We start from the raw sequence: 26,494 nt of genomic DNA on the forward strand, positions 1-26,494 counted from the left end.
TACACTGCCACCCCCTGGTTAACCCTTTCACTGCCAGTGTCATTTACACAGGAATCAGTGCATTTGTATAGCACTGATTGCTGTATAAATAACAATGGTCCCGAAAAAGTGTCAAAAATGTCCGATGTATCCACCATAATGTCGCAGTCACAATAAAAATCGCTGCCATTACTAAAATTATTAATAAAAATGCCATAAAACTATCCCCTATTTGGTAAACGCTATAAATTTTGCGAAAAACAATCGCTTATTGCAATTTTACCAAAAATATGTAGAAGAATACGAATCTGCCTAAACTGACGAAAAAAATACGTTTTTTATATATTTTTGGGGGATAATTATTATAGCAAAAAGTAAAAAATAATGTGTTTTTTTCAAAATTGTCGCTCTTTTTTGTTTATAGCGCAAAAAATAAAAACCGCAGGGTTAATCAAATACCACCAAAAGAAAGCTCTATTTGTGGGAAAAAAAAAGGATGTGAATTTTGTTTGGGAGCCACGTCGCACGACCGCGCAATTGTCAGTTAAAACAACGCAGTGCCGAATCGCAAAAAGTGGTCTGGTCTTAAGCCAGCAAAAATGTCCGGTCTGAAAGTGGTTAAAGTCTCATGCACACTGGACAGTTAAACGCCACCGCTAGATGCGTTTTTTTTGTGTCCATGCATACATAGGTGTTTACAGCCGTTTAGGGGTGTTCAGAATCAGAAAACAAAAACCGCTGCCAGCGTGTTCATGAGCAGCAGCATTTTTTGCAGAAAATGTTTTTCAAAAAAAAAAAAACGAATGACGTGCCTAGACGTGCTCAACTTACTGACATCACCTCAAAGCTATCACATTTAAAGAGTCAGTCAACCCAAGACAGATATTTCAGGGTTTGGCACATTTCAGTGATTCATTTGATTCCTGCGCTTAAGTCCCTGGCTGTGCAAACCTGCTGAGGACAATACATGGGGGGGATTTCCTTGTTCAGTGATGTATTTTATAAAATGAAGAACACAGCTCCCAAGTGGACAGTAGTCAAGAATTATTGCAGAAAAATCTTGCTGTCACAGCATGCTAGACATATTAAAAGCCAAGGGTTGGGTTGACCCAACAGCCTCCACCTATAACATTTGAAATTATTAAAAAAATTAATATTAAAAACAAAAATATGAGAATAACTAATCTAAAATATAAAATACATACGCACCATAGAAATATACACGTCACCATTAAAGAACCTCACCTGTTATGAGCTCCCGGACTTCCATGTCATTTGTCTTCCTCAGAAGCCTAATCAATGCAGGAATACCATCACAATTCTTTATGGAAACTTTGTTCTCATTATCTTTTCCAAAAGAGATGTTGCGGAGGGCTCCACAGGCTTTACGATGGACTTCAGGCTTAGGGTGGTCTAATAATCCCACAAGGATGGGAATGCCTTTGAGTTGTCTCACTTCCTTTTTAATTTTGTCATTCTCATAACATAAGTGTTGTAGATAGGCAGCTGCGTTGGACTTGACAGGGTCAATGGGATGATTGAGCATAGCAATGACTTCAGGCAAGTCAGGATCTCTCCATCGGGGATCTTTACGAATGCTGTCAATGGAAGGTGAACGCTTTCCCAGGCGGTCTATGCTGGCCAGGCTTCCTCTCTCTGGTTGAGCCAGTGGTGCGGCATAGCCACTGTGGAGATATGGGATTCTCTCTTCAATCAGTTCTGACTCCAGAGGATCATCATAGGCTCTATGTGCAGAGAACATGTAAAGATTTTTATACAATTCTTTGCAGGTTTTGTGAAGAAAGGAACTCTTACCAGTTACTATTAACAAGGAAACATTTACCTGTTTAATTCAAAGAGCAGCTACAGATGCTAAGGAAAATGTGGGAAAGAAAAGTGATTCTTATAAAGCCTGCCATACATTATGTAAAAACAGACTGTTTAAGATAAAATTTGCCTGTTAATTTAAATGCACTTAATGAACAGCATCAAATTAGACCTCTGGCAGGAACACATGCTGTAGGACGTTACGTCCTCATTACCCAGTTTCTCCTACATTCTATATGTAGAAAAATACTCAGCTAGGCTCATATGGAAAGCCAGGGGGTCTTTTACTTACCTTGATACAAACAAAAGTGTACTTATTCAATAGGGCCAAGACCAAACGTGGAAAGCACATGAAAGCAATCAAGAGAGGAATTTTTCTGATCTGATAGACGGATATCTGGTTATAGCTTGGGCCACAAAGATGAACAAGGATTCTGGACAGCCGCACTCCAAAAATTCACCTTTATTCATAGAAAAAGTCATCACAAAAACATGTCACAGCAGAACGGACAGAAAAGCGGATGCGTTTCGCACTATTAAACAGTGCTTAATCAGGATTGCAAATAAAGGCAAATTTTTGGAGTGCGGCTGCCCAGAATCCTTGCTCATCTTCATTCCTATATGTATTTCCAGCACCTGTGGCTTCTAATTTAAAGCAGAGGCGATCCCTTCCCCTAGAGCTTAGGCTACCTTGAATGTCAACACTGACCTATACTGAACATGTCACATAGAAATAAACGGTTGCCTCCTACGCTATTGGCACACTTGGAAACAGTGGTGGCCCATAATGCAGGCCACCGCTCCCCCTAGCCATTTTTTTTTTGAACCACGCAATTAGAGGCAGAGGCTCCAATAGGCTTAAAAAGGGGTGGGCTTGGGGCACAGAGCACTGCGCCCTGAGCCCAACCAGTTGTGTGACAATAGTGAATATTCGCCATCGTCTTCCTGATTCACCTCCTGGCCAATCAGACAGTGAGACCCGTCACCCGACTGGCCAAAAGGAGAAGCGATCCTATTGGCTGCCTATCAGGCGGCTATATGGGTCCATCGTTTGCTGCCCCCCACCCCACCCAAAAAAATATACCACCAGCAGCCACTGCTTGGAAAACAAGAAAATGTAGCAGACACCAATCTAATAACTGGAAACCTAAGACTGCTCTAAGGCTAAAGCAATGTACATAGACTTGCATTAATCCCATATTGTAGTTTTCTGCAGCTTCCAGCGTCACAGGATCACTCAGACCCATACCAAGCAATTTCAGTGCATATAAGACTAACATAAAACACAAAATATTCTGGTCATCCGGATGCCAAATACCAATACACACATGGGTTGTCACTTGATAAATATCGCCTTTGAGTAACAAGGATGGTACAAGACCAATATGGTTCAAGGTGACAGCCAATACATGTAAAGCCTCATGCTACAACCTTCAATTAACCCTAGGCAGCTGGCATCTGAAGTGAAAAATAAAAAAATCACTCAAAATGCTTATTTATCAAATATGCCACGTTAAATGCAAATAAATCAACCTTATCTAGTGCTTTCAATCTAGTGCCTTATTTGCATGTAGGTATCCATTTATCAAGCAGTGGTAAACTACAGAGTACACGGCTCTCAGTACACTACACTGCATAATATTAAACAGAAAAATAAAGTTCAAGCCCACACACTAATAAATATAAATATATATATATATATATATATATATATATATATATATATATATATATATATATATAATGCAATCTTGATCTTTGCAATAAGGAAATACTGCAAACATCGAGATGGGATCGCCTACTTTTTTTGATAAAAGTCTGGTGGAAAATCAAGTGGGAGAACTGAGGTGATCCACAATGGAAGTGTCCAACCTTGGTTTAGCTATATAGATTTATTGCATCTCTAATCTGCTCTACCGGGTTCGGAGGGCAGGGGTAATGGTTGTGAAAGGCAGGGGGGCGGTTTTCAGTCTTGGGGGCTCTGAGGAAGAAATCTTGCTCCTCAGTTCTCTGGCAAAAAATTACTCTTCCACCTCTGAGCTGAAGAATCTGGGAGGGAGAATTCTCAGAGATCACCAGCGAGGTCCCGAGATCGCACCTTCATAAACTGTCCGTTTCCGTCAATGAGATTCTCTGTGTGCTGTAAGGATCAGCAGAGAACATGTTCCTCACTGAGCATCATCTGTTTGTTTCATAAACCGCTAATGATCCAAGATGGAGCGGTGATCCTCAGGATCTCAATTTCACAAAAGGACACCTTAGTGCAGCATATTTTAGAAATACACATTTTAGAGGTTATGAACACATGCCAAACATTAACTCTCCATTTATCTTTCGGAGAAACAAACATCTGTAATAGGTCTGTCCCTCACCATCTACATATCCATCATGCCTACATTTCTAGCCCACATTCCTCCAACATAACCCAACCATGTTTCGGTAAACTGCTCCCGTCTGGGAGTGACGGAGATGAAGCGTGGCAAAGCCCCTCGCACATCACTGAGCACAAAGAAAAGAAGCTGCTGTTATCAGCTGAATATAGAGGGAGGTTGTAAAGCCGGACCAACTTATCAGAAAAACTCAAACTGACAGTGCCAGTGCTTTGGCCAGAAGCTCACCCCTTTAAACTAGGAGGTATTTGTCCTCCAGGCATGAAAAACATCTGATCTGTGTTACAAGAAAAAAAAAAAAAAAAACCCACACCACAAGACTAGAGAAATTCTAAAATTGATAATCTCTTAATTCTTAAGTGCACACGTTACTCCTTTTTGAAGGTTTGAATTAACTATTTTTTTTAAAACCTTTCTTCTTCCAATGTATGAGTGGTGGAGTGGTGATTGGAGCGCAAAGAACCCATTTCTGCATGGTTCTTATGAAAACTATATCAATCAATAAAGGAAGGATGTCTAATGTAATACTGAAGATAAAAATAGACGACAGATCATTCATAATACTTCAAAGGAGGATTAGTCAAAACACAGCACGACTCCAAACCAAACATTTGCAAGTCTCTCAGCTCAAAGCCACAATACAGATTTTAAGTGGATGAGCAATACATTTTCTAAGAGTACATGGTGGATGTACCTTACCTTACCTTATAGAATTTATATTGATCAAAACAGCACAGCTTGTGCATGTTGCCATAGAAAAATCAAGGGCTGGCAGCGATCAGGGTTGTTAACTGACCCCTATTCGTAAAGAAGTTTTGTTTACTTTATGATCATTTTGTTCCATGCTATTGTCCAACCAATGCAAGATTTAAGCTTCCGAATATTTATTACATTTATTTTCATCTATAAGCCAAGGACCCACCCAATGCCAGCATTGTTCTTCTTCTTGCAACAGAAAGATCTATCTGCTTGGTAACTCAGCAACGATTAAGCAGGAGTAGGATTTCCTCTGGGAACTCCAGTCTAACTAAATTACTCTATGGAGTTATCTAGTAGTAGACTAAATCTAGCATTAACCTAGAACAATGAAAAAACGTGAAATCATGCCTCCTTCCACTATCTCAGTGCTGTGGCGCTTATAAAAGGTTAAAAACAAAACTACATAGATAAATACTACAGTGTTCAGCAGCTGCTTAAAAGGAAGAAACTGTATAAATAGTATAATGTCCGCAGGTACCTAAATAAGTGCCTATAAATACTACAGCAGTGCTGTCATTTCCTAATATGACAAGCTTTCATACGGTTTCAACATATGAGAATAATGACAGCTGGTGATAAGTATGAAAGACACAGGTAGTGGTCCTAATTTTGTATTGTAGAAGTGCACCTCGCACCAAGATCCTCCAACCGTGCGTCACACTCCCCTTAGGGGTTCTCACTTACCAGAAATAAAAAAAAACTAAAAAAAACACCACATCACACCTTAAGATAGTAAGATAGCCTGTCATCCACATCCTAGGTTGGATCAGAACTGCATCCTGTCTCCACAGGTACTCGGATAGATTGAAAATAAACTACAAATGGCGCAATTCCGTTTACCAACTATTGAAATTCCCAATAAAATATAATCAATAAGTAACATCTGTGGACTTCAGCGTTAACAGTCCAAGTTAGACACAAGGCATTCAAAAGGAAGAGCAGCGTCCACTGGTTACTTCCGGTTGTCTCTTTCTGGCTGTGGAACGCACTAGTCACTTCCAATCGTCGTAATGTCACACACTGACGCGTTTCATCACTACATCATCTGTTGGTAACGCTGAAGTCCGCAGATGTTACTTATCGATTCTATTTTATTAGAAATTGTGTTATAAGAAGTTAGGAATTGCAATAAATGGAATGATGCTATGTGGTGTTTCTTTTGAATCTATCCGAGTACCTGTGGAGACGAGAATCAGTTCTGATCCAACCTACGATGTGGATGACAGTTATCTTAAGGTGTGACGTCTTTATTTCTGGTAAATGTGAGAAGCCCTAAGGGGAGTGTGACGCACGGTTGGAGGATCTTGGTCATAGGTGCACATCTACAATACAACATTAGGACCACCATCTGTGTCTTTCAGACTTGTTATCTGTCATTCATTTTTCTCATATGTTGAAACCATATGAAAGCTTGTCATATTAGGAAATGACAGTAGCTCTGCTGTAGCATTTATAGGCACTCATTTAGGTACCTGTGGACATTATACGATTTGTTGCAAAGAGCGGGCAAGACATGTTTGATAGTGAAAAAAAAATCCTTTAGAATCTATTTAGTGAATTTTAAGATCTCAAAAGAATTTTTGTTTTAAATATATATATTTTTATTTTTTTGGAGTGGGGAAAGGTTAAAATCTCTATCAAAATTTAACTGCTATTTGGGGCTCTGTTGAGCTGGCCATATATGGTTCAATCAATTCCTCCATTCAGACTTTCAAGGTGGATGGGGGAATCAACCCTGCTGCGCTATTTGTAGTGTGACATTGGGGAGGCTACTTCCCCCATCTGAATACACAGATAAGTGCTGCAGTCATTGATCAAGCAGCTTTTATGCATCAGGGTGAATGAACAGAAGTGAATCGGTAGACCAACTTCTCCTCTTCAACGAGCCATACATCAGGGTGGATGAAAAACAGTCAATAAACATCTGAGCGAGGTCTTGGCATTCCCCTGCTTAAAGTGATTGTAAAAGTATTTTTTTCTCTAAAAACAACAAACATGTTATACTTGCATGTGCTGTGCAGTGGTTTTGCACAGAGTAGCTAGGATATTTTCTTGGGTCTCTTAGGCTGTCCTGGTCACTCCTTCCTGTTGAGTGCCCCCACAGTAAGCAGCTTGCTATGGGGGCACCCAAGCCGAGTCACAGCTCCCCGTGTCTATTCAGACATGGAGCTCCGGTTCGTTCCCAACCCCTCTCTCTCCTGATTGATAGCAATGGGAGCCAATTGTGCCACAGCTGTAACTCAGCCAATCAGGAGGAGAGCCCCAGATAGCTGAGGCAGTCGTGGACATCACTGGAAAGAGATGGGGCTCAGGTAAGCATTAAAAAGGGGTTGTAAAGCTTTGCTTTTTATTTTCTATATAGGTTCTTTTACGCTAGTGCATTGTTGGTTCACTTACCTTTTCCTTTGATTTCCCTTCTAAATGTTTTTTTTCTTTGTCTGAATTTCTCCCTTCCTGTTTCTCCTCAGTAAACTTCACACCATCATCCAAGCGGTGTTAAGTCAGCCAGAAAAGCTTACTGAGGAGGAACAGGAAGTGAGAAACACAGACAAAGAAGAAAAAAAAAAAAAAAAAAAAAAAAAACATTTAGAAGGGAAATCGAAGGAAAAGGTAAGTGAAGCAACAATGCACTAGCTTAAAAGGAACCTATTTAGAAAATAAAAAAACAAACCTTTACAAGCCCTTTAAGGATAGAATGCATTAAGTAAAAAAACAAAAAACAAAACAAAAACCTTCCGACTTTAAAACCACATTTTTTTTTTTTTTAAATAGATACCACATCTGTTGATTTTTTTTAGACAGATTTCAGGTCCCATAGCCAGAACAGGAAGATAAAATAAAATCCCTCCGAAGTGAGGCAATCCTAGTGTTTCATCAAATTCCCCTCAATTAGCGTTTTTAGGTCAAACCAAAATTTGGGTTTATGCTTTATTACTTTAAGTGATAACAGTAAACAGGAAAAATAGAATAGGTGAAACTCCCCAACAGGGGCACATACAGGAATAAAACCCTGACAGGTATTCTAATCCCTCTCCACTCTACATAAAACTGAAAAAAATAAATAGAAAATTTAAATTAAACAGAGCCTCAGATCCCACCCTATCCAAAAAAAAAAGAAAAAAAGTGTTTCACAGATGTGGTTTAACACTGTCCAAATGCCCATCGCCACAGGTGTTTTCATTTTGGTTCTTCTCCTTAAAATGAGCATTCCTAAACAATATTACACACTTAGTGATGATAGGCAGTGAGCTTTTCCATTTATCATAATAAGAGCATTTTGGATTAACCAATCAGAGCTCATCATCAGGAATGTGGAAGTCTTGATAGAATCAGTAAATTAATGGAATGTAGAATGGTCCAGTACCAACACGAAACCTGGAAGATTCTTTCATTCCTCATTTTAAAAACACAAAGGGGTCACGGTTTCCCCCGCATTTTCACTGTAGCTGGTGTTTCTAATGAAGTCAACAGAGGTGCAACATAAAAGACAGGAAACCTAGTATTTTACAGAAGTGTTGTCATGTCAACTTTCATCTTTGTATATCTCTCTTGTATCTCTGCTATAAGCATATATTCCTGTGTACTCATTTACTGGAAAACAACCTAACCCCACTTGCCAGCAGCACCGTCCAATGCCTTCTTGCTATGTTGTCTTTATATAGCAATCTATGCTTTAAAGAATAAAATAAAATCCAACATATTTTATATATTTTTTTTAATCAGTCTGCCCTACCTTGGCTTGTGTGGTCTTCCGGTCATGGGCATGCCAGGAAGGACTCTTCTGTTCATAGTGGAGAAATCTGGATCCAATTCATAACCTTCATCATCTGCTCCAAGGCTACGATTATCATCTTCTAGACCATACGACTCTGGCAGAAAACGCTCAGGCTGGGACCGGTTCAGATCCACACTACTGCCAATTGGCACTTGTGGCTGTGCAATGGGAACATAGTTTTCCCTACGAGATGGGAGGGTATAGCTGCCATCTTCAGGACGATAACTATTGCCGGGAGTGTAGGCATATCGAGGGCGATAATTAATTCCACGGGACAAGCTTCCATAGTTGTCTGCTATATCTCCATAGCCTTCAGGCGTCATAAAGGGTCTGTAAGGGGCCTCATGATGATCTCCGTAAGTGTCATTGTAGCTGTTGTTGTAGGATCTTGTTAAAGTTGACGATGCCTGTGGGTTAACAAACCGCTCTCCATTTTTCATGTATCGTCTGTCAATAGAATCTGTATAGCCACTGATGGGAGAGGAGGCATCTATTACAGGTACACCATCTGGACCAAGTGGCACTTGACGAACTGTTCTTGTGGTGACTGTTTTTACCATTTTTGTAACCTGTTACAATACATTCACATTTGGAAGACTAGTGTCAGAACATATACAAGTGATTAACATTATTAACCAACTACACAAGTAAAGCCAAATGAACATTCCACAATACAGCTATGTGAAAATATTAATAATCAAGTTTCATATAATATGAGAAACTGAAAAGATGTCCGCTCCATACAAACATCAAAATTTGAATATGTCTGAATTGATCATTTATTATGAACAGGCCCTAAATTATGTACCACAATCATACAAAATGTCAATAAAAAAAAGAACGAGAATTAAGGATCAGCCTGCCGAAGGATAATATTTCAGCTTGCTACATAGTTAAACTAGAACTTTAATCAGAATACATGTCTCCCTCAAATGTTCTCCAAGGTACTAATTATGCTTTCTCTCTAAAACATGCAGAATTTTCTGTTGAATAGCTGTTGCCATAAGGGCTGGTTCACACGTGCGTTGATTATGAAGGCAACCTTGGAAGAGGTGGAGATCCACCTAAAAAAAGAAACATGGGAAAGTCAAAGCTCACAGGCAGCGTCCTGGTCACTGTGAGGGAAAGGCATGTATGTATGCATGCATGTGTATATAATAAAATATATACACATATATATATATATATATATATTCTCAATTGCGACTTGTGACCCATTCATATTAATGGGGCCACTCTGCAAGCATCCTGCAAAAGCATGCGGTTATAGCACACTAGCGTAGGATTCAAGGGGTTAAAGCAGGTGGTGAGGAGGGGATACTGCACAAGATAGCAAGATGCTGGCAGAGCAAAATGGGGCTGCCTGCCCACTCTGCTGGTGTAGGCCCTGCTCCTATTAAAAATAGCCACACTGCTTTATTATACAAGTCTCTCCACTATTCTGCAGACATGATCCACCTGTAGTGTACGCTTAATGGCTTGCCAACCCCTGCCAATAGCATTCATGATGCATTTACGTGTTTTCATTGTGTTTATGTAAAGCTTCAAGAATGCTTGCTGTAGCTACCCTGGATATCCCCTAAACCTGCACAGTTTAGGAGCTATCCCCTGTATCTGCATGTGCCATTATCGGCACATGCGCACTGAAGCAATGGCAGTACGTGCCATTGCTTCAGTTAGACTGAGCCGTTAACGGCAGCTCCAACGCGCTTGCGTGGGAGTGACAATCGAGGCTCCGGCCAATCACAGTGCCGGAGCCCGCAATATCCGGAAGTAATTCCGTGAGCGATTGCGCCAGCCGGAACAGTAAACAAGGATCGCTGCGGGGGCTTCGAACTAAAGAAATTAATACATAATGAGCTAGTATGCTATGCATATTAGCTCATTATGCCTTTGTCTAGCAGGTCTTTTTTTTTTTTTTTTTTTGTTTTATTTTTGGGTTTACAAAACACTTTAAAGAAGAAGTGATGTAGAGAGGAAAGGTTCTACTTTGAGGCTTGATTAGGTTGTGGTGTGACAGCGGGCAATTTTGTGAATTCTCTGCAAGAGAGATGCATATACTTTGATCACTTTGACACTTGGCTTGCTCCAGATCAGCTTTGCGGAAACAAAAAGCTTAGTGACCAGCAATGCTCAGTGCCTCTGCTTCTACCTGGCACCGGCAGTATTGGGTAGGCTTAATGCTTTTACCTGCACACAGAACCAAATGGAGTAACTACACTACTGCTCTGTACAAAGTGACTGGAGCTGCTCTGTCCTAGTTCTCTTTTTCCCAGTACATTCTGGGATACAGAAGCCTCAATGGCCTCTCCTCGATTGCCCAGCTAACACTTTATAAATGCTTCACTAACATGCCAAAAAGCTATAGGTGCGGTTATAGAAATAGGAGACTTTAAAAATGCTGAATAAATAAATGCTGCATCAACAGGGTATTGGCACACGTGTGAACGAGCCCCAATGTCCTTTGCTTGCTAATAACTGATTACATTTTTGGCATCAGTAAAATACAATTTTATGGGTTACAGAACAAAATTATAAAGGCTATAATCTATATCAGAAATTATTATTATTTATTTTTTAAATAACCATGTTATAATTCTGCAACCACATGACAATCTCAAGTACCATACAGTGCCAGTTTTTTCAATGCTGTAAGCTAGTTTTTTCTTTTTTTTTACTGAAACAGCACTGATATCTAATCAGTATACACAGATATGCCACAGTGCAATGTTGGTAATAGAAAGGGGTGGGCATTATATCTCTATTTCATTAACATGGAAATCTTTAATAGTCAACAAGTGTAATAAGAAGCAGAAATCTCAAGAAAAAAAAATAAAAAATCCCAAAAATATCATTTTCAAGGACTTTTCAGTAGTACTTCTTTTCTGTTTTAGAAGACGTACACATGCATGCATTATGCCACTGAAAATACCTGGAAGGTGACCTTCACTATTTTAGCACAAAGTGTTTGATTCCCAGCGAGATACCGCATGAGAATATAAGGGTAGGCTAAACTCCTTTGTGTCTGGAATACATAAGGTGATCTTTCCTGCTCCATCTGCAGATTTAAAATTACTGAGTTGAAGACAAAGCTTTAAGACGCTGCTTATAGAAGCTTCATTTCTAGCACAGAAGACTCAAACTGATTTATAGAGCACAATCACTTCACTAAATAATTATCTTCTCCTCAGGAGACTGTCTACATGGCCAAAATGACTGAAAGATTAAAAACATTTGGCCTGCAATACAGAAATGTAGTAATTACAGCACTAAAAATACTGACTTTTGTAAAGAAAACAACATTTCATAAATGACACTAGGTTGGTGTCTAGCAAAACTACAGCAGGGTAACCCAAAATAAGCCATCAAATTATTATATCTTGCTTAAAAGAGGAATGGCCAAAGTTTTTTTTAGCCACATTTCCCTTTTGAATTACAGAAGTGCACTTTTGCACTGCTGTGACCCAGAGTTCGCCAATAGTGTCCTATTGCCTGCTAAGAGCTGATGTGGCATAGCTGTTTCAGGCCCTAGAAGGAGCCCGACAAGATTGCTGTGATCCACCCAGCTGCCTGACCAGCAATTGGCTCAGCCTCTCAGCATGTCATTGAGCACCAGTGCCAGCTCCTCCCGCCCCCTCCACAATGCTCCGGTGAGCAGCGGATGGGCTCTCCACTCCGAGCCAAGAGCTGAGTGATCAGTAGTCATGTGATCACTCAGTTCCTGGGCCTAGAGCTGACGTGGGACAGATGCTGCAGCATGGAGGCAAAAAGTTAATTTTTTCACACCTCCTTCAATATATGTTGAAAGATAAAACCACATTTTTTTGGGGGGGGGGGGGGGGGGGGGGGGGGAGAGCCTTATCCAGCCGCAGGTTCTTACACAGATGAAAAAACTCTTACCTTTCTCCCTACAATTAGCAAGTACAAACTCCAACATCAAGGATCCCTCAGTACAACACTTAGAGCCTGTAAAGTGCCTGAAGAATGCTTCCCCTGCTTTCACACTGGGTGGGGCACTTGCAGGACTTTAGAAATACTCCTGCAAGAAGCATCTCTGGGGCAGTGGAGGAGTGGTGTATACACTGCTCCTCCACTGCCTCTGCCCATTCAAATGAATAGGCAGCACTGCCGAAGTGCCTGCAAAGCGCTTCAACAGTGGTGCTTTTTGGGCACCATTAACCCTTTCTTTGGCCACTAGTGAGGGTTTAAAAGCACCCTGCTAGCGATGGTAAAGCGCCGCTAAATCTAGTGGCGCTTTACTGCCATTGCGGCCTGTCAGTGTGAAAGGGGTCTTAAGGGCCAGATCACACCACATGCAGTCCAGTGCATTTTTGTTTTGCATCAAAAACATATGGATCGTAGGTTATGTGGTTTCCAAAGGCATAATTCACACCAGTACGGTCAATGTCAGGAAAAAAAAAAAAAAAAGGGATGCTGCACCTTGTCTGCACTGAAACGCAGTAAAAACGCATAAAAAGTTTACTGGAAGACATCAAAAATGCATCAAAATGCACTGGAGTCTAGTATAGTGGGGAAAAAAAAAAAAAAATAATAAAAAAAAAAAAAAACACACTTGGAATGCATCCGGAAACTAATGAAAAATGTATTAAAATTGTGCATGCAGAAATGCATCCCGAACAGATCTGGAGTGCATATTTGTGGAGTGGACCGGCCCTAAAAGGCAAAACATTTTCTTTTCCAAAAGTCAACCTATGCAGTCAAGTGGCAGGTATTAAAAAAAATACAAATTAAAAAAAAAAAAAAAAAAAAAAAAAAAAAAAAAAAATGTGCAGCTCTGTAAAACTTTTTTTGGTTTTACCCATTACCTGCTGGGACCCCCTGGAAGTTTGTCCCAATAACTTGAGGTTACCAATCCCCATGCACTACCTTGTTGCTAGGAAGCAAAAACACTTGGTTTTTACTCCTGTGATTTATGGAGTGAGCATCCGGATGGATGAAAAATGGACAAACAGTTCACATGTGGGAAAGGGGCCAAACTGTACTTTCAGATGACCATCCAAATAGTAACACAATTCTTGCCCCATAATGGTTTCTTTACTAAAGCTGGAGAGCGCAAAATCAGGCTAACTTCTGTGTACAAGCCAATCAGGTTTTATTGCCAAAGCTTAAGTGATCAAGCTGAGGTTAGAAGCAGCTTGGTTTCTTTGTAGAAATTAGCCCAATTTTGCAGTCTCCATCTCTACTAAATAAATCCAATAGTGACAATTACTCACAATACTGCATCTATGAAGATGCAGCATTTCCACCCTAGTACAGAAAATGTGTTAGAACTACATAACACCTCAGCCTCTCCTAACCTTCAGAATATATAGAGGGGAGTTCTGTAGTTCAGAGAAAACTGGGAACAATGATAACTGATAACAGTGTAGCATGGACAGAGTACAATAAGTTATAATCTCACTACAATTTTCTTCCCCACTTACCAGTTATAACAACATGCTTTGAATTTAGCAGATCAAAAGGGAGCAAAGTGAGAGAAGTTCATAGTTAAGGATTACATACACTTTAGTGCACTTACAGAGGGTAAAATAAGCACTGAACATTTTTCTAGGTAAATATATTTCTAAAGGTGCAATTGATCTGAAATTTTCCCCACGTTGTTAACCCATGCAATCCATACAAAGAAAATAAGTTCAGAAATTAAGTTGTGTAATGAAATGGAATGACACAGGGAAAAAAGTATTGAACACGTGAAGAAAAGCAAGTGCAAAAAGGCATGGAAAGCCAAGACACCAGCTAAAAATCAGTAATTAAAGCAATCCTACCCCTTGTCAGTGCAAATATCAGCTCTTTCAGTCACGGCCTATAGAAAGGTGTCTCATTACCAAGGTGTCACACAAGAAACATCTCATGATGGGTAAAAACAAAGCTCTCAAGACCTTTGAAACCTTATTTTTGTAAAAGATACTGATGACATTGGTTACAGAAGGATTTCCAAACGTCTGAATTTACCAGAGAGCACTGTTGAGGCCATAATCCATCAAGTGGAAAGAACATAATTTTATCATCAACTAGCTACGACTAGGTCCTCCTCGCAAGATTTCTGACAGAGGAGTAAAAATAATTATTAGAAGAGTTGTCCAAGAGCCAAGGAACACTTGTGGAGAGCTTCAGAAAGACCTGGAATTAGCCAGTACAACAGTTTCAAAGAAAATAAGTACTGCACTCAACCCCCATGGCCTGTATGCGCGCTCACCACGCAAGTCTCCATTGCTTAAGAAAAAGCACGTTGAAGCTAGTTTAACGTTTGCTGCATAACATTTAGCCTGTGAAATAATGGGAGAATATACTCTGGTCAGATGAGACCAAAATTTAACTCTTTGGATACCACAATACACACCATGTTTGGAGGTCAAATGGCACTGCACATCACCACAAAAAACACCCCATACCAATAATCTGCTACCATCTACCAGGATAATGAAGATGAAACAAGGGCGGACATTTCCAGCAAGACAATGATCCCAAACACAAAGCCAAGAAAACTCTCAATTGGTTTCAATTAAAGAAAATAAAGCAGCTAGAATGGCCCATGGGGCCAATCACTGGACTTGAGTCCAATAGAAAATCTTTTAAAAGAACTAAAGATCAGAGCTCATAGAAGAGGCTCATGGAACCTCGAAGCTCATGGAAGAATGGGCGAAATCACACCTGAGCTATGAATTTGACTAGTTTCTCCATACAGGAGGAGTCTTGAAGTTGTCATTACCAACAAAGGATTTTGTACAAAGTATAAAATAAATTTAAGTTAGCATGTTTAATATTTTTCACTGTGTCATTCCATTTTATTACACAACTTCATTTTCTAAAAGGCGTTAGTTTTGGTTTCTTTGTATATATGGATTACATGGGTTGTTAAGGACATGTGGTGAAAATGTCATGTCAATAGAACCTTTAGAAATACATTTACCCAGAAAAATGGTGTCAAGTTAAATACTTATTTTACCCACTGTATGTATTGGGGGTTGAAAGATCGAGAATGTAAAAGATAGTTTAATTTTTACATTTATATTGTCACTGGGGTGTAAACGATTGGCGAAAATCAATGGTTTTGATACCTCTATATCTCTGACCCTTTAAACAGAAAATAGAACAAGATGGGAACTCTAAACATGGATTTGTCCACACTAAACATTCAAAAGTTCCAATTAACCAGGCATTATATTGCAGCACTAATTTGGCCACTAACAAATTGGAAGTGGAAATATATGATACTTTATTGAAATACTGAACTAATGTCTGTGCACAAATCTAAATATTGACTTGCTGGGGAACAAGCAATGGAACCGATTAGCTCTGTCATAAGGGAATTAAAGAGTCTCCTATTTTAAAGTATAAACTTGGTACCTTGGTTTCTGTCCTCCTTGTAGTTCCATCCTCAGAGGTCACTATTGACACATGGGAAGTAGGAGTCCCAGGATCTTCTTCAACCGTTACCGTCTCTTCCAACATCTCTGGAGGTTCCTGCATCATGGCAATGGAGGTCTGGTTACTGGGACTTTGCTCCTATAAAACAAGCCAATTGAAAGTCAGGAAATGCATTAAGACGGAATGTTCGTGAATAGAAATTAAATAATGCACAAAGGTCTTAGCATAAACTAGGTTTTCATAGAAATTTGGTAAAGTTAACATTCCAGTGTTTCATACTAGAAATAAACCATTTGTTTACATATTAGGGAAAAAAAAATAATCACATTCCCATTACGGCAGGAAAAACTGCATGGAAATATAGAGTTATCTTTGCTGATAGCAAACAACTTAAAAAGGTATGGCACGGTTTATTGATTTCCTATATATGGTAAATATTTGCAATATATGCAGAAGCTAATGTAAAAATGGAGACGTACGGCCAAAGCTCGTTTGGCTGTACTTCTCCTGAGGTCACAGGAGTGCAGTTTGTCCTGTACTCCTGTGACCCGTTTTTAACAGACAGCAAATCAAAGCCGGTCCAAGTTTGGGAAAGATCACAACCATAGGCTTGGGATCCAACCACATGGCTGGACCAGCACCTGGCTCAGCTGTCAGTGAGCCGCTGAGAGCCTGAGCCATCTGCTCCCGTCCCCTCCACAGCCCAGTGAGGATGGGGGCAGAGCAGAGAGCCAGTGAGTGACGCCAGCTCTCTGGTCACAGGGCTCTGATAACCGAGCGATCTGCGGTGCTTGATTGCTTGGTTCTCAGACTTAAAGCCGGCAGGGGAAAGATGCAGTATCGGACCGATGCTGAATCCTCCTAGATAAGTACGATTATTCACATAGATATGTGTTACCCATACTTCTCTTTTAAGCCTGGTACCCACAGAGTTTTTTTTTTTTTTTTTTTTTTTTGCTCAACCCAGTGGGCTTAATGAAAAAAACAAAACAAAAAAAACAAAACTAAAAAAAAAAAAAAAAACTCAAGAGCTCAGGAGGAGCCGCTGTAATAATTCAATGTTAGTACAGCGATCTCCCCTGCTGAGCTACTGTGTTCTGCCAGTGGGATGCATGCCTACCATCCACAAGCTGGGGGGGGGTCCCCTTCCTTCCAATCAGCTCTCAGAGCTCCCCTTACTAACTTCCACTCTGCGTCCCCTGATTTTCAGAACTGGGAGATTTTATGTAAATTGTTCAAAGTTTACAGTAAGAGCCCTTTCAAACTGGGGCGGGTGGGAGTGGGTGCTAAAGCGGTGCTATTCTTAGCACCACTTTATCGTCCTTTTATCTGCGCTATTTGGCTGATTGTAGGTGGCTTTAACCCCCGCTAGCAGCCAAAAAAGGGCTAAAACCACCCACAAAGTGCCACTGCAGCAGTTTTCAATCGGCAGGGGCACTTTAGGAGCGGTGTATACACGGCTCCTACAGCGCTGCAAAGATGCAGCTAGCAGGATTTTTTTTTTTACCGTCCTGCAAGCGCACCGCTCCAGTGTGAAAGCACTCAGGCTTTAACACTGGAGAGACAGGAAAGGCTCTTTACAATTGCTATTTTTTAGTGTTGTAGTGCCTGTAAAGCGACTCAGTGTGAAAGGGGTCTAAACAACTGAGCAATATGCCCGTTTAACATAAATGGAATACATTTACAAATATTGCTGCGGATTTCTTTATATATGTTACACTGCTTGTCACGATAATGATAAATAATTGATCACCAACATACACACTAGCTTCAATACAATATATTGGCTTTTCAGACAGTAAACGTTCTGCTGAAGAGCTCATTGACCTTTGCTAACCCAAAGAATAACAGGCTCATGGCACTGACTAAGATGCTTTAAGATCACCTCCACTTGCACTGTGAGATTAGCATTTATTGCTGGGTTCCAGAGGAGAGAATATTTCTCACATTTAAGCCTGATGAGCACTTTTCTCTCTGCGTCCTGATTGTAATACTCATGCATTTAAAATTCATTGCACTCCATATTCAACAGAGTCATTTGTTCAGACATGGCAGAGCTGATTTACAGGCTTGAGGCCAAGCTGCTTTTACTGATTAGCACCAATAAATTCCCACCTCAAATTTGCTACACGAAGATCAGGTGATAAAAAAGGTTCTTTGTCTTATCATACATACTATTATTATCTACTCATCAGCAGAAATGACAGCCTAATCTCTACATTTTCCTCTATGACCTCTAAATTTGGATGGATCAGAGGGACGCCAAAAAATTTGCACAGTACAATAAATATGTAAAGGGTCTTAGAACACCAAAGCATTACAATAAAGTGGAACTAAACTCTGTTTCAAAAAGAGAAAGAATTTAAAAATGTATTCTTAGAGAAGTACAGCCAAAGTTTGTTTGGCTGTGCTTCTTTGGATCACAGGAGTGCAGTTCGTGACCATATGGTTAGGATCCGCCCACATGCCTGGACCGGCACCCAGCTCAGCCTCTCAGCAAGCTGCTGAGTTCCTGAGCCAGCTGCTCCTGCCCCTGTAAGGGGGGTGGTGGGGGCAGAGCAGAGAGCGGTGACTGAGTCACCAGCTCTCTGCTCACGGAGCTCTGAGAACCGAGTGATCAGCGGCGTTTGATCGCTTGGTTCTCAGCCTTACAGTCAGCTAGGGAAAGATGCAGCATCAGACTGATGCTGCATCCCCCCAGGGCAAGTAGGATTAAAAATAAATGTAAAAAAAAATTCCACACTTTCTTTTGCACCCAGCCCCCTCCAAACTTTTTTTTCTTGCTGCTGTAATCCAGCTGTTAGAGGGTTACTACACTCCTCCTTCATGGTCCCACTGTATGCAAGAACCTAGCCACCCTCTCTTGCTCCTTTCCAAGATAAAATGATGGACTATGGGATTTTAAGCATGTGTAGAGCATACATGACTGCAACAAACATGCACTGCTTGTTCCAAACAAATGCAAGTGAACAGGAAAATGAAGTGGAAAAAGGAGAAGCTCCCAAACTCTCAAGAGAACATTACAAGGCGGCAGAAAAACACAGCAAGAAACAACAAATAATATACAGGGCAATCAAGTAGTGGAAGTGTATTGATCAATTTTGGAGAAGCTGATCATCATTTTGTGTCACTTTGATAACACCCCCCCCCCCCCCCCCCCCCCCCGTCTATATGTAAATCTAGGAACCTTCAAACACAAGTCAGCAATGTCAGTTCCTAGATCGCTCCATTGTCAAGGTACCTTTCCTTTTTGATGGATTTAGCTTAGATTCTCTTTGAATTTGGATTGACGCAACTAGAATATTCTCTTCTGCTCAAATTCTAATGGGACACAGTCTACAGTCACCCCATTACAGAAAAGTGGGTTCACAATATCTACTTCAAAACAGAGTTTGGTAGTCCACAAGGCAACATTGGCAGAAGTCTAGGGCCTGCTGGATGTCCAGGTGGCCCATCTGATTACATGCGAGAGCTGTTTGAACATTTTTCCACCTGGCTCCTTCAACAAAAGTGGACTTTTCAACCAAACTTTGTAGAGCAGATTAGATGCCTCTGTTGGCACCACAGTTCGAATTAATGCTGAATTGGACAAAATCCATGTCGTGAATGGTAGCCTCAGCTAATAATTTGCAACCTTCAATGCAAAAGGTCCGACTGCAATTCAAAATTAAAAGTAAAAAAATAGCAAATTCACAAAAAACAATGTTCTGACTTGCTAGTGCAAACTCCACAAAAGCATTAAAAGCATTTTTTTAACAGTCAAACACCAATGGTCCTATTTAAGCCTACAGGGGAGGGAGCAGAAGACCGGGAGGTCATTTCTGGCTTACCCCAAGAATCTATGGTAAGAGACCTCTAAAATAGAACTGAGCTGGTAAATTTTTCTCCAAATAATGGTTGTCCAGGGAATAAATCCATGAACGCCTATAGATAGAAAACGCATCAATTTCTGTGTTTATTATTTTCTCTTCAACTGTCCTTATATCTTGCAAGCTGCCCAGTCTTCATACAATGAGACAGTCATTCGGTGCTGGGAAAAGTACACTTAAGACTGAACAAGAGTGGAAAAAAAAAAAAATGATTTGTTCACTGCTAAAGTGGTCGATCAGCTTGTTGGGATAGTTTTCTCACACTGCAGGCAAAAAAAGCAATTTGTATAAAGAAATTTAACAAGGACACTCATCTGCTCACTTTTCACTGCATTCAGACTGTTTATCCATCGCTCAAATGCACCATGGCATTTTCTCTGCACATTCTGAATAAGAGTGTTTAGTTTGCAAACACTGACCTATAAATTTTGAAGGAAAGACTATTTTGCAGAAAGGAATGAGAATGCCTCATCATGTCAATACTTAATTCTTGGCTCTTAACAGCACAGACTAAGCATTTATGCAAAGGTAATGTTGTATGAGGATAAAGTCTTAGGGCAATACCAGCAATGCAGCACATGTGTGATATGGTTTTTAAAGGCCTGCTCTGTTTCAATGTGTACTTAAACACAAATTTTACAAAGTCATTACTTCAGTTAATTGGTGACAAAGCCGCCAGTGAACATTGAAACAAAAAAAAAAAGCGCCTTTCAAACCTGCAGTAGTGTGGCACTGTACATAGCAGCGGGCAATGCTACTATAGTTTTTGATATTAGGGCATTGTTCTTTGAAGGCTAAAAAAACACAAATTCACTCCACTTTAGAGCAGAGCCTCCATCAGGCTAATGATGTAGCACAAAAATGTAACATCTTTACCATTCTTCATGTACTGTACATTTAATGTCATATGTAGCTTTATTTTTTTTTTTTTTTTTTTTTATTTTTTTTTTAGGTGGTGCCAGTCCCATCTGCAAGCCAATTCAAATTTAGTAGGCCACCCACCAGTTATTTTAATTTCAGGGCGTTTTATTTTCTTAAATCTTCGCAGCTTACCAAATCTAGAACAAGCAGCACATAGTCAAAATGCTTATTGTTCATAAAAGATAGCACCTGACATAAAAACGTCATCACAAGTAGTTCCATCAAAACCAGTGATGAAATGTTTTCTCATTACCTGCTAATATGCTGCCCAATGATTTTTTAAAGAACTGTACCTTTTTGGTTATTGTTTTCTGTCCGCCTCCGGGGGCCAAAGAACATGTAGTACTTTACCCCATCATGCCAAGACCTGTCAAAGACTAGCTGCATGGTCAGAGGGCATCCCCACTCCCCTCCATGGCTATCCTAGTGAGGAAACTAATAAAGGTTTGATTGACATTGTGTCCAGTTCCAAATGCTTGCTTGAGACCAGTGCAATCACTAGGAATGCAGAGGCAGGGGGTGTGCCAACAAAACTATGTCTGGCTTGAACACAGCAGAGAAAAACAACCTGTGCTGCTTGGCTGGGGACTTCCAGTAGAACCCAACACTGACTGAGGCACTGGGTACTGGAGACAATTGGTTTCCTTTACTCACTGAATGTTTTCAGGTACACTCAATGAACAAGGGGGCAGTGGCAGATGTGCTCTGCCCCGCCTAAAAGTATAACACCCCCAAATAAGCAATCTTTATGGGAAGGAGCAGAGAAGAAGAAACAAGTATTTTCTTTGAGGGTCATGGAAAAAACGATTTCAAGGTATTTACACTTGTGTTTCTGGACCATTATTTTATTTTTCAAGGATTAAGAGCATTGTAGACTAGATTACGGTCATACATAGTATGATGCCCATGGTTAAGGTAGAAATACAAACTGTAGTATGGCCAAGGGATATAGCTGCAAGCAGACAATTATGCCTACTACCGTGGTGTCAAAACTACAATAAGCACATGCCAAGAGAAATGGTCCAGCAAACCACTGAAGAGGTTAAAATAGTACAAATACTGGGTCATTTTTAGAACTATAGCACAGCAAAAAACGTGCAATATTGGTCTTCACAACCAAATTCCCAGAAATCAGTCCTAAAATTGAACTAACTAGGTGAAGATTTTCTTGCTTGGTAGTAAAATTTAGAAAGTGGCTCAACTACTGGTGACAACAAAACAAAAAAAAAAAAAAAAAAAACTTTCCTTTTTAAAAAACAGAACTGGATTACTTTCATATATTAAACGAATACAACATATAAAGAAAGAAAAAAAATTTGGCCCAGGCATGGTTAACTGCTGGGGACTAGCAACTGCCTAGAGCATTTCGGAAACAATTCAGTTTAGCAGGGCAATGAAACTACTGTGTCTGGCAGTAATTCCGTAGGTTAAAAATAAAAGCGTTTATTGCTTTTCTGACCCATAGTTGGAATATTGTTCAAGAAAAAGAATCATTCCGTCAGGGAAAAAAAAAAAAAAAAAAAAACCAAACACTGTCTTGAACACTCCTTACCACACCTCAAAACAGGATAACAAATCAAAGGAAAACACGGTGCTTTCCACAAGACTATGCACATCACTGCCACCTGTCATTAGCTGAGCAAAATGGAGAGGATATAGATATAGATACACACACACACACACACACACACACACACACACACCTTCTCTGCCTTCTTCTCCAATCAACATACTGATAACACTTTAAATAAAAACGTTTCATTAAGATTTCTTATTTTGGGCCAAGTGATGTCATCATTGGGTCTCTGCGCTTCATTAAAAGTGGGCAAATCAAGACTAGCTCATAATAGCTTTATGAAAACATTGCAGCACCCTGCCTTCGCACAAGGCTGGGTTCACATTTATGTGATTGCCAGACATCACATGTAATTCGCACCACGTTGCTGTGCACATCACATGTGATGTCTGTGTGACGCAAATTTAACTATAGTTTGTATGGCTTAAAAAAGCATTCACACCAAAACGGTGCAGGACCCTTTTTTGTGGTCCACATTGGAGTCAGATCGCATAGGTGTTCATGCGATCCGATTTCACAGTTCACATGGTGTTCTGCGAACCGGTTTGGGGGTGTCATTAACTTTCTATCGAAACCTGCAGTGGTTTGCAGATGCCTGTGTGAACTGCCTGTGAGTCATATGCGATGCGGGAACAGGAAACACACTGGTTCCCGCAGCGCACCAGTGTGAACCGAGACTAAGAGATGCAAGCAGTGGACCGTCTCTTGGGAGGAGTTACGCAAAGCTCAGTGGATGGAGTGAGTTTTCCTAGGCAGGTTACATTTGTACAGTGCCTTACAAAAGTTTTCACCCCCTTGGCATTTGTCGTGTTTTGTTGCCTCGCAACCTGGAATTAACATGGATTGTTTGAGGATTTGCATCATTTCATTTACAGAACAAGCCCACAACTTTAAAGAGGTTTTTCTTTTTATTGTGAAGCAAACAATAGGACAAAATAACAGAAAACGTCAATGTGCATAACTATTCACCCCCCCCCCTAAAGTCAATACTTTGTAGAGCCACCTTTTGCGGCTATCACAGCTCCAAGTCACTTTGGATAAATCTCTATGAGCTTGTCACATCTTACCGCTGGGATTTTTGCCCATTCCTCCTTGCAAAACTGCTCCAGCTCCTTCAAGTTGGATGGTTTGAGCTTGTGAACAGCAATCTAAGTTTTTAGTCTGACCACAGATTTTCTATTGGATTGAGGTCTGGGCTTTGACTAGGTAATACCAACTTATTTACATGGCCCCCCTTAAACCACTCGAGTGTTGCTTTAGCAGTGTGTTTGGGGGTCATTGTCCTGCTGGAAGGTGAACCTTCCTCCTAGCCTCAAACCACACACAGAGTGGTACAGGTTTTTCTCAAAAATATCCCTGTATTTAGCACCATCCATCAACTCCGGCCAGTTTTCCAGTTCAGACTGCTGAAAAACATCCCCACAGCATGATGCTGCCACCACCATGTTTCACTGTGGATGGTGTTCTTTGGGTGATGTGATGGGTTTGGTTTGCCTCAGACAGAGTTTTCTTTGATTGCCAAAAAGTTCAACGTTAGTCTCAACAGACCAGAGCACCTTCCTCCATAGATTTTGGGAGTCTCCCACATGCCTTTTCACAAACTCAAAACGTGCCATTTTGCTTTTTAGAAGCAAGCCATTACTTGCAGCAGTCACTCTGTCATAAAGCCCAACTCTATGGAGCGTACGGCTTATTGTCATCCATGTACAGATACTCCAGTCTCTGCTGTGGAACTCTGCAGCTCCTCCAGGGTTACCTTAGGTCTCTGTGCTGACTCTCTGATTAATGCCCTCCTTGCCGGTCCGTGAGTTTTGGTGTGCGGCCGTCTCTTGGCAGGTTTGCTGTTGTGCCATGTTCTTTCCATTTGGCTATGATACATTTGATGGTGCTCCTAGGGATCATCAAAGATTTGGATATTTTTCTTTTTTTTATAACCCAACCCTGACTTGTACTTCTCAACAACATCGTCCCTTACTTGTTTGGAGAGTTGCTTTGTCTTCATGGCAGTGTTTGGTTAGTGGTACCTCTTGCTTAGGTGTTGCAGCCTCTGGGGCCTATCAAAAAGGTGTTTATATGCAATGACAGATCACGTGACACTTAGACTGCACACAGGTGGACATCATTTCGACTTCTGAATGCAATTGGTTGCACCAGAGCTTTTTTTTTTATTACTGAAAAATTGTTTTATGTATATAGATTTTTCAAATTTTACTTCACCAACTTGGACTATTGTGTTCTAATCCATCATACATAAGAATTCAGATTTCCAGATTAGTAAAATGTGTTTTTTTTTGTTTGTTTTTTGTTTGTTTTTTTTGGCTGTAATATAACAAAATAGGTAAAAATCCAAGGGGGGTGAATACTTTTGCAAGGAACTGTAAAGTGGATCTGGAAAGTATTCACAGCGCTTCACCTTTTCCACATTTTGTTGTGATGTTACAGCTTTATTCCAAAATTGATTAAATGCATTATTTTCCTAAAAATTCTACAAACAATACCCCATAATTACAATACGAAAGGAAAAAATAAATAAAAATCAAGATGTACATAAGTATTCACAGCCTTTGCCATGACACTCAAAGTTGAGGTCAGGTGCACCCCATTTCACCTGATCATCCTTGAGATGTTTCTACAACTTGATTGGAATCCACTTGTGGTAAATTCAGTTGATTGGACGCGATTTGGAAAGGTACACATCGGTCTATATAAGGTCCCACAGTTAATAGTACATGTCAGAGCACAAATCAAGCCACAAAGTTCAAGGAATTGTCTGTAGACCTCCGAGACAGAATTGTCTTGAGCCACAGATCTGGGGAAACATTTCTGCAGCATTGAAGGTCCCAATGAGCACAGTGGAATCCATCATCTCTAAGTGGAAGAAGGTTGAAACTACCAGGACTCTTCCTAGAATATTGTTGTGGGGATGTTTTCAGCAGCAGGAACTGGGAGACAAGTCAGGATTGAGGGAAAGAGGAATGCAGAAAAATACAGAGACATCCTTGATAAAAACCTGCTCCAGAACTCTATAAACCTCAGACTGGGGCGAAGGTTCATCTTCCAACAGGACAACAACCCTAAGTACACAGCCGAGATAAAGGAGTGGCCACAGGATGACTCTGTGAATGTCCTTAAGTGGCCCAGCCAGAGCTCAGACTGAAACCGTATTGAACATCTCTGGGGAAATCTGAAAAGGACTGTGCATTGACGCTCCCCATTTAAATCTGATGGAGCGAGAGGGGTTCTGCAAAGAAGAATGGGAGAAACTGTCCATAAAATAGGTGTGCCAAGCTTTTAGCATCATACGCAAAAAGACAAGGCTGTAGCTGGTGCCAATGGTGCTTCAACAAAGTATTGAGCAAAGGCTGTGAATACTTCTGCACAAGGCATTTTTTTCCTTTTTATTTTTAATTAATTTTGCAAGGATTTCAAACAAACTTCTTTCACATTGTCATTATGGGGTATGGTTTGTAGAATTTGAGGAAAATAATGAATTTAATCCATTATGGAAGGATTATGGAGCAGGGATGGGATTTTTGTACAGAGTGGGACCGCCATTGTGGTGTGCATTGAAGTAACTGGTTATGTGTGTAGGAAGTGACTGCATCACCAACAGGATAGTCTAAAAAAAAAAAAAAAAAACAGCAGCTAAAAAGGATGCCGCACTGAGTGGGTAGGCCAGTCTTCATCAGAAACCTGCCTATGGGGTAGAGTGGATATAACCAGATTGTAAAATCACATGGGGAGTGAGAGAGAGGGAAATGCTACTGGAAGTAAAATATCCCAGGGGTAAAAAGGAAAGCCATTTGGAAACAATAAGGAAGCTCAGCCATACCCATTTCTTCCTTATGTATCCAAGCCTGAACACACAGTATTTTGCTGCCAGTGTTCCTGTAACGTCAAAAAGTTGAATCCTTTAAGCTCTAATTAAATCATACTAGCAAGGTATTCACACACACTTCTTTCCTAGGGTGACCACATTTACTACAGTTCAGCTGAAGCTCAGTCACCC

At 40.4% G+C, this 26,494-nt stretch overlaps 1 protein-coding gene across 7 annotated transcripts in view; it reads right to left on the minus strand.

Annotated features, from left to right (window-relative positions):
• ARVCF (ARVCF delta catenin family member) overlaps positions 1 to 26,494 on the minus strand; it is a 1,038,475-nt gene that overhangs the window by 117,530 nt on the left and 894,451 nt on the right. For all 7 annotated transcript variants that reach the window (XM_077461693.1, XM_077461692.1, XM_077461694.1 and 4 more), the window contains 3 exons: positions 16,099 to 16,257; positions 8,689 to 9,299; positions 1,225 to 1,724 (listed from right to left, as the gene is read on the minus strand). In XM_077461693.1, coding sequence (XP_077317819.1) covers positions 1,225 to 1,724; positions 8,689 to 9,299; positions 16,099 to 16,257 — 1,270 coding nt within the window. The remainder of the gene's footprint in view (positions 1 to 1,224; positions 1,725 to 8,688; positions 9,300 to 16,098; positions 16,258 to 26,494) is intronic.

The sequence above is a fragment of the Lithobates pipiens genome, unplaced genomic scaffold (assembly GCF_037356315.1).
Source record: "Lithobates pipiens isolate NorthernLeopardFrog02 unplaced genomic scaffold, aLitPip1_a1.2 Scaffold_3, whole genome shotgun sequence".
Lineage (NCBI taxonomy): Eukaryota > Metazoa > Chordata > Amphibia > Anura > Ranidae > Lithobates > Lithobates pipiens.